At 33.6% G+C, this 8260-nt stretch overlaps 1 protein-coding gene across 1 annotated transcript in view; it reads left to right on the plus strand.

Annotated features, from left to right (window-relative positions):
* The window catches only part of LOC106467740 (putative protein kinase C delta type homolog), a 62843-nt gene that overhangs the window by 51837 nt on the left and 2746 nt on the right, over positions 1-8260 (plus strand). The window contains exons 13-16 of the mRNA XM_022395926.1: positions 3861-3940; positions 5650-5788; positions 6214-6402; positions 6869-7009. Coding sequence (XP_022251634.1) covers positions 3861-3940; positions 5650-5788; positions 6214-6402; positions 6869-7009 — 549 coding nt within the window. The remainder of the gene's footprint in view (positions 1-3860; positions 3941-5649; positions 5789-6213; positions 6403-6868; positions 7010-8260) is intronic.

Here is an 8260-nt window from a genome sequence, read left to right on the forward strand (position 1 = left end):
TGGTAGAATTTCAGGTGCTGTAAGCCTACCCAGTAACATTATCATTGGGTCATCAAGGTAATGTCCTTCGAAAATAATTTTATTAATATGCATCATACACTCAAGATTTCAATGGCAAGGGTATAAAAAATAACAAATGAAGCATTTTAAGCCAAACATTATCCATATGGATCCTCAAGAACAACAGTTATAGGCATAAATGTATCATTTCCACGCAGACAATCAAAATTCTTCCACAACAAAGATTTTTACATAAACCTAGGTTTGAGATACAAGGTCAGAATTTTGCATAAGCAGGTCATTGCACCTTTGAAAGATCCACATGATTAAAAAGTATTAAAATAAAAGCTACTACATAAGACAGCACACAAGCTTTGTGCTGCAGCTGCTCCCACATCATGTAGGTAAAACATGTTCCACTTTGTGAGAATGTCACAATAATGCCTGGGCTGCTGACAGATTGTATGCCAGGTGGATCTCAGGTGAATATTATCCTTTGCATCAGATGATGGGAAATGTGTGTCAGAGGCTGCGTACTAGAGACTCATTTACATATAAACGCCGTGTGGACAAAGCAAGAACAGCAACTACTGTTGGCAATGAAACCACAATATTAACATTTATAATATTTGGGCAACATTTGGAACAAAATTATTGACTTGTTTCCACAACTTCATTATGCTGTTAGGATGTTTACAACTGCGTATGTGGACCTTTAATATTGTGCCCAATAACTAAGTGGACCTTTAGTATTGTGCCTAATAACTAAGTGAGCCTTGAGGTGTAAAAGGTTGAGAAACCCTAGTCTACTAGACAATAACAAATGAGGCATTTGAAATCAACAATTACCAAAATCGCTCCAAAACAATAATAGATATTGAGTATAAATAGATAACGATGATTCGTTAGCTTAGAGCAGTCACAATTGTCCCAGATCCATCATTGTGCATTTCATGGCTCACTAGTTAAGAATCTCTTTAGTAGACCCTTACAATTGGTATTTTTGATGTATGATGCATATAAATAAAATTTCGAAGGACATGACCTTGAATAACATCAATGATATTGTCATATGGCAGGCCCACACCACCTCATTCCATAACAGTAGCAATTATTTTCCTACACCTCTATTTATGGCAGGCCCACACCACCTCATTCCATAACAGTAGCAATTATTTTCCTACACCTCTATTTCTGCAGGCCCACACCACCTCATTCCATAACAGTAGCAATTATTTTCCTACACCTCTATTTCTGAATCGCCCGGTATAGTTATTTTTCTATTTCTATGTTAGTCAAAAACATTTAATTTATCATTTCATAATATTTGGAGAAAACCATCGTTAGTGGTTTCGAATCTTATGTTGTTTTTTAACTTCATATTAGATGCTATGTTGTTTGAATCAATTGTAAAATTCCTCCCAAATTGCATCACTTTACAGAGAGGATCTGATAGAAATACTTTCTTGTCTTGAGATTCCACGACAAGTTACATGCTGAGGATTCTGGCATGGCTAGGTGGTTAGGACACAATCTGCGGGTCGCAGGTTCGAGTCCCCGTCCCACCAAACATGCTCGCCCTTTCAGCTGTGGGGGCGTTATAACGTGATGGTAAAAGAGTAGCACAAGAGTTGGCGGTAGGTGGTGATGACTAGCTGCCTTCCCTTGTGTAATTTTGCGTGGAATTCCAAACAAACCAAGTCACTTTGTGAGGTGATTGATTACAACACGATATGTATGTACGATTTTAAGAAACTTTGTTACCATGTCTATCACTGCTTTACAAACCAAAGTTCTACAGCTTTATCAATTTTTCTGTATATAGTGAAATCACTATTTTCTCAAACAAATATAGAAGTGTTCAATGCATAATGTCTACATCTTTTATTTTCAACCACATTCTTGATTTTTCATACAAATTAATACAAATTATAATGTTTTTATAACTGTAATTTTTCTCTTGAAATTCTTCAGTGTTAAAAGTAGAAACGCGGCATTCCATAGCATACGCTACTCATCAGAAACACAGCTTTCTACAACATGCGCTACTCATGAGAAACACAGCTTTCCACAGCATGCGCTACTCATTAAGATCATATCTTCCCATAGCATGCACTACGTGAAGAATGAGCTTACCTTGCTTACTTCTGGTTGAACTTTCACAACTGTTGTGTCCGAAATAATGAGTAAATGTAAGAAGAATGAGCTTACCTTGCTTACTTCTGGTTGACTTTTCATAACTGTTGTATCCGAAATAATGAGTAAATGTAAGAAAAATGAGCTTACCTTGCTTACTTCTGGTTGAACTTTCACAACTGTTGTGTCCGAAATAATGAGTAAATGTAAGAAGAATGAGCTTACCTTGCTCGCTCCTGGTCAAACCTTCCCGACTGTTGTATATGGAACATAAGATCACCACCACTCAGATACTCCATTACAAAGAAGAGATGACTCTGTAAAAAATATCCGTTTTCCATAATTTTTCAACAATCTTTTAAATCAAGATATTCCTTTGGTTACTTAAACACCAAGTTACCAATGTTATGAAAATCATACTTTATACAAACTACCTTTACTCATTATTTCGGACACAACAGTTGTGAAAGTTCAACCAGAAGTAAGCAAGGTAAGCTCATTCTTCCTACATATACTCAGTAGATCTTACTGTTGTTGCACGTTGTTGTTTTTTATTAATATAATTGCACATAAACTTTGTCGTTCTTATTGTTGTTACACGTTTATTTTATTCCTATTCTTCTTGCTGTCGTATTTTGCTTTCTTATTGTGGACATATGTTTACTGTGTATTTCATCCAACAGTCAACATTCATTAGTTTGTTTAACATACGACAGCATATCCAGAAAAAGGTAATTATTAGTCGATTTTTCGCTATACTTTGTCAAGAACTTACCATTCGAAATGACACAAGAAAGACTCGATACGTCCTACTGCCTCAGTGTGTACGTAGATAAGTTCCTATTGAAGCCGTAATACGAAATATAGAATATCAAAGTTTCCTTTTGGTAGTAAACTAACAAAGTAGGATTTGTAAGCACAATGAATTTATTGTCTAAAAGAAACTACATGTTTTGATAGTACTGTATTATAACGTGTTTCTCTACATAAGCAAAAAAGAAGTATATTTTTACTAGAGTTGTTGTAAAATAAAGATATATATGTCCCACAAAATGCTCCAGTAAACATTCCAGATGATCTTTAGGTCATTTTTATTACGTCAATTGTTGTATTTTACATTTGTTGATTTCTTTTTTCCCTTTTTTTGTGTTGTATATTTATATTATTAATCCCAAGTTATTTATTTGATATTATTTTCATATGTTTGAACTACACATAAATATTACAAAACATTCCAGACGATTTTTAGGTTATTTTTATTACGTCCATTGTTGTATTTTACATTTGTTGATTTCTTTTTTCCCTTTTTTTGTGTTGTATATTTATATTATTAATCCCAAGTTATTTATTTAATATTCTTTTCATATGTTTGAACTACATATAAATATTACAAATTTCGGCAAGCAAATAAGTGAGTGAATATTCTCTTAAACGAAAAATGTTGTTTTATTTTATGTTTTAAGAATGCTTATGTCTTATAAGAAGTGTATTTGACTTGTTAAACAGAATATATTTAAAAAAACACAACAACATAAAACAGCTGAATAAAGTTTGCTCGTTTATCACGCTCAGAAACAATGATCAATCAATCAGTCCTTCAGTGCGAATACCAAAGTAAAGTATAATTAATTATTTACATGATGAACAACATGCTAGTTTTAATTAAGACCTTGTGCTCGAGTGATAAGCTTATTGGGAAGTTTTGGTTCAATTAATTCGTTCAGTTTTCTCCGTATTTCAGGTTTTACTCATCAGAGATAGTTGTGGCTCTGAAGTTCCTGCATAAGCGACGAATAATATATAGGTAAGAAGCATCGATATATAGGTGCTAAGAAAAGCTTTCAGTTATCAGTGTTAAAAGGGTAAATACCAACTATTGTTATATAAGTGGTACTATATATTGATTTAGTTATTATACTGCCCTTACCGCTATGGCACTGGAATGCCTACTTGAACAAGTAAATATTATTTATTACCTCTCACTTATCTTTAATATCTTGTTTGTATTTTATTGCTTTCTTATTCTTATTTCTGTTTAATTAGGGTGAGTGATAGCTTTACATAAAGCCCGTAGTAGAGTGGAGTTCAGGATAGGTTTTATTTCTAGATGCAAGACGTGGTGTACATGATGAGTGTTAGTTCTAGATGTTTGACGTAGTGGACTAGCGTACAGGATGGGTGTTAGGTATAGATGTTGGACGTAGTGGACCAGAGTACAGGATGGGTGTTAGGTATAGATATTGGACGTAGTAGACTAGAGGACAGGATGATTATTAGTTCTAAGTAACGTAGTGGACCAGAGTACAGGATGGGTGTTAGTTCTAGATGTTGGATGTAGTGGACTAGAGGACAGGATGATTATTAGTTCTAAGTAACGTAGTGGACCAGAGTACAGGATGGGTGTTAGTTCTAGATGTTGGATGTAGTGGACTAGAGGACAGGATGATTATTAGTTCTAAGTAACGTAGTGGACCAGAGTACAGGATGGGTGTTAGGTATAGATATTGGACGTAGTGGACTAGAGGACAGGATGATTATTAGTTCTAAGTAACGTAGTGGACCAGAGTACAGGATGGGTGTTAGGTATAGATATTGGACGTAGTGGACTAGAGGACAGGATGATTATTAGTTCTAAGTAACGTAGTGGACCAGAGTACAGGATGGGTGTTAGTTCTAGATGTTGGAGGTAGTGGACTAGAGTGCGCGATGGGTGTTGGGTCTATGATGTCGAGGTTTTAATATGTTTTTACGGGTGGAAGACAACGTTGTGTAGATTTATCTCTACACACATACTTTCATTGGTTTTGTCATATTTCAGTTCATACAAGAACAAGTTGAACAAACTCTGAGCACTAAACTAAGCTGAAAATTACAAAAGAGTACATATAAACAACACTTATGACCAGGTCTCTTATATTTTCTCTGCTAAGTATTACACGAATCTTTTCTTTTTTATATTAATCTAGGTCTACATCTTTCTCTTTGTTAAAGAAAGCATCTTTTGTTTATGATTCGTTTCGTACTAAGTAATAATTATTATGTTCTTTATTCTTCCTTTGTGATTTTTATGTAATAGCCGAGGCTTTTGATGTTTATTTCATTGCTAACCCAAGTCTCTCATTTCTCTTTGACTGCTAGGAAGTCTTTTATAATTTCATTAGTTAAAGTAAGAATACGCATTTCATTCCCGTTATCCTAAGGAGGGTCTTCGATTTTTCTTCTCTACTAAACAAAGTCTTTCCATATTTCATCCTCCCTAACCACACTATCTTTCGTATTTTCTTCCCACTAATACGTTTCGTGTTTATTTCACTCCTAACCGACAAGTTCGATTATTTCTTTTTCTCTACTAAACAAGGTCTCTCTGATTTATTATTCTTTGTTAATCCCAGTATGTTAACCAATATCTTACATTTCGCCCTTACCAAGGTCTTTGGTGTTTTATTCTTTGTTAAACAAGTGAGATCTAACAAACGATTATTTTTGTACAAGCCACGATATCTGATTTTTCAGAGATCTGAAATTAGATAACATCCTATTGGACAAAACAGGTCACGTGAAAATCGCAGATTTCGGGATGTGTAAATATGGAACTGCAAATGAAATGAAAGCTTCGACATTTTGTGGAACACCAGAATATATCGCTCCGGAGGTGAGGTCAAACTGTCAGAAGTCTGCATGAAATTACAAATACACAAATCGTTTTCGTTTTCTTCAATATTTATCTCGCTACACTTATTACTTATGGAAATTTTTTTTTTCTAATCTATTCAATGAAATAATTTCTTATGCTTTCATTTATTTTTGCTATATTTTATAAGAAATAGAATTATAAAAATAGATTTAATTTTCTGTTAATTTAATCGTAGAAGCTCAAAGTATAGTATCGATTTAATTAACCTTCAGTTTCACCCACTTTGCAGTAAAAATGAGTTTCAACAGTACTTGGGTATGCAAAATACTATTTTTAGGGTAACACGAAATCCATCATTCACTAAATTTTACTAGATACAACTATTTTAAGCCAGTAGACGTAGGCGTTTTGTTTGAAATATATATTTTTTTAATTTCTGTCAGGTCATCAAAGGTCAGCACTATAACCAGTCAGTAGATTGGTGGTCTTTTGGTGTTCTACTGTACGAAATGCTGATTGGCCAGTCGCCTTTTAACGGCAGCGATGAAGAAGAAGTTTATTGGTCTACCTGTAATGAAGAGGCGTATTATCCTCGATTTATCAGCAAAGAAGCGAAACAGATCCTTATCAAGGTAACAAGTAAAATAAACTGTTTTTTTAAGAAATACCCATACAAGTAATAAATTATTAAATGTTTTATGAGATCTTGATTTTGAAGTTGAGTGAAACCTACTTCAGGGATATGTCAGTGATAGTTCACGTGCTAGATGTCACTTTCTCTAGGACATGTCAAGAGGGCGATTTCTCACAATGTTAGAACTAAAACCGAAAATAGTACCTGTAAAAATGTGCTGTGAATTACTGAAGCTTTTCTGTGAAACAGAACAAAATCTCTTTAAACACATTAACAAAACAAATAGAGTTGATAAATTTTCGGTAAAAACAAATGACAGATTTCACATCTGTTTTCACATTCTGTTTCAGTTTAACCCTGGGCAAATCACAACATATTAATTTCATATCCCACTCTATAACATCTGTGTTAGAATCGTATTTTTATCTCTGTGTTGATTGTATTTTAATGTTTCATATTCTCAGTTGTTGGAGAAGAACCCTGAGAACCGATTGGGTATGCCTACCTGCTCGGCGGGGGATATTTGTGATCAGGCATTCTTCAGAACTGTGAACTGGGAAAAAGTTGAGCGAAGGCAATTGGAACCTCCGTTCAAGCCTAAAGTGGTAAGTATAAATAAAAAGATTATTTTTTATGATTAAAAACGTAACTAGTTTTAAATTCAAGCCCTATTTATTGAGTAAGAAATACCCATAGTCGAAGACGGGTTATTTGTCTTAAAAAATAATTTCTGTGATTAATAGTTTTTTCAGCTCTGAACAACGTAATAATCATTAAATTTACAATAAAAAGTTGACCAATTTTTTTCATAAAGGTGTTTGAAGTTAATATTAACATTGTCAAGTTTATAGACTTTGTGTTAGACAGTTGATTTTTTTTTTTTTTTAGATAAGCTAATATTTAGAAGGTTTAGGTACTGTATTTATATCTAGAAGTATGACAGTGACTCCAGTCAGGTTAGAAGATTGGGATAACACTTCCGTGACTCTATATACAGGATTGAACGTTTGGATAAATCTGGGGTATTGCCATAGCTGTTTCAAATGCTGTATTAACACTACTCTTACGCTGTATGACAAAGCTATACAGCCTTAAATCACATTAAAAAGAACATATTTATATCTGTTTTATATTGTGGAAAACAAGGCGTAAGAAAGTAGTAAAATTTTTTTCTTTTAATTTTTTTTTATTTTTGAAGAAGTAACACATCGTAAACAAAAGAGAACCGGTACGACAAAAACTCCACTGTTGGATATCAATCTGAGGATTGCTGACAACTGTATCACATATATTAATATGCGTTTCATAGTTTTAATGCTGAATTGTTCTCCATAGCCACAAGGTTAAACCTGATAACTTAAAGACCTAGCAACTCTGAAAATAAGGGAATATCTTTGTATTGATAGCCTCCCTTGACAGTTGTGGTTCGAATCTCTATTCGGGTAGATCTTACTTATAATTATTTTAAGATAATATACCATATTAAAATGTATTATATCTGTTATAGATTAAGTGATTATGTGGATCAAAGTCTGACTTTAGCTTGTTTTACTTGTATTTAGACATTTCAAAATTATGTAACATATGACATACATTAATAGAAATAAAAACAACCAAAAAGTGGTATATATATATGGGGGGGGGGGGTATGTGAAAATAGTAATAGATATCTATTCTTTTCAAGTTTTCTGCTGTTGACAATGCCAAGTTATAATAAAGGGGTCAGCCATGTAAAGATATGTTATAAAAGAAGGTACCAAATTGTATAGAGGTTCAAACCCTGTAAAGATGTAAAAGTGGTAAGTTAACAAGAAAAGACTAGGGTAAAACTTGACCCCCCCCGTTTTAGTTCCGTT

The sequence above is a fragment of the Limulus polyphemus genome, unplaced genomic scaffold, assembly GCF_000517525.1.
Source record: "Limulus polyphemus unplaced genomic scaffold, Limulus_polyphemus-2.1.2 Scaffold2724, whole genome shotgun sequence".
Classification (NCBI taxonomy): Eukaryota; Metazoa; Arthropoda; class Merostomata; order Xiphosura; family Limulidae; genus Limulus; species Limulus polyphemus.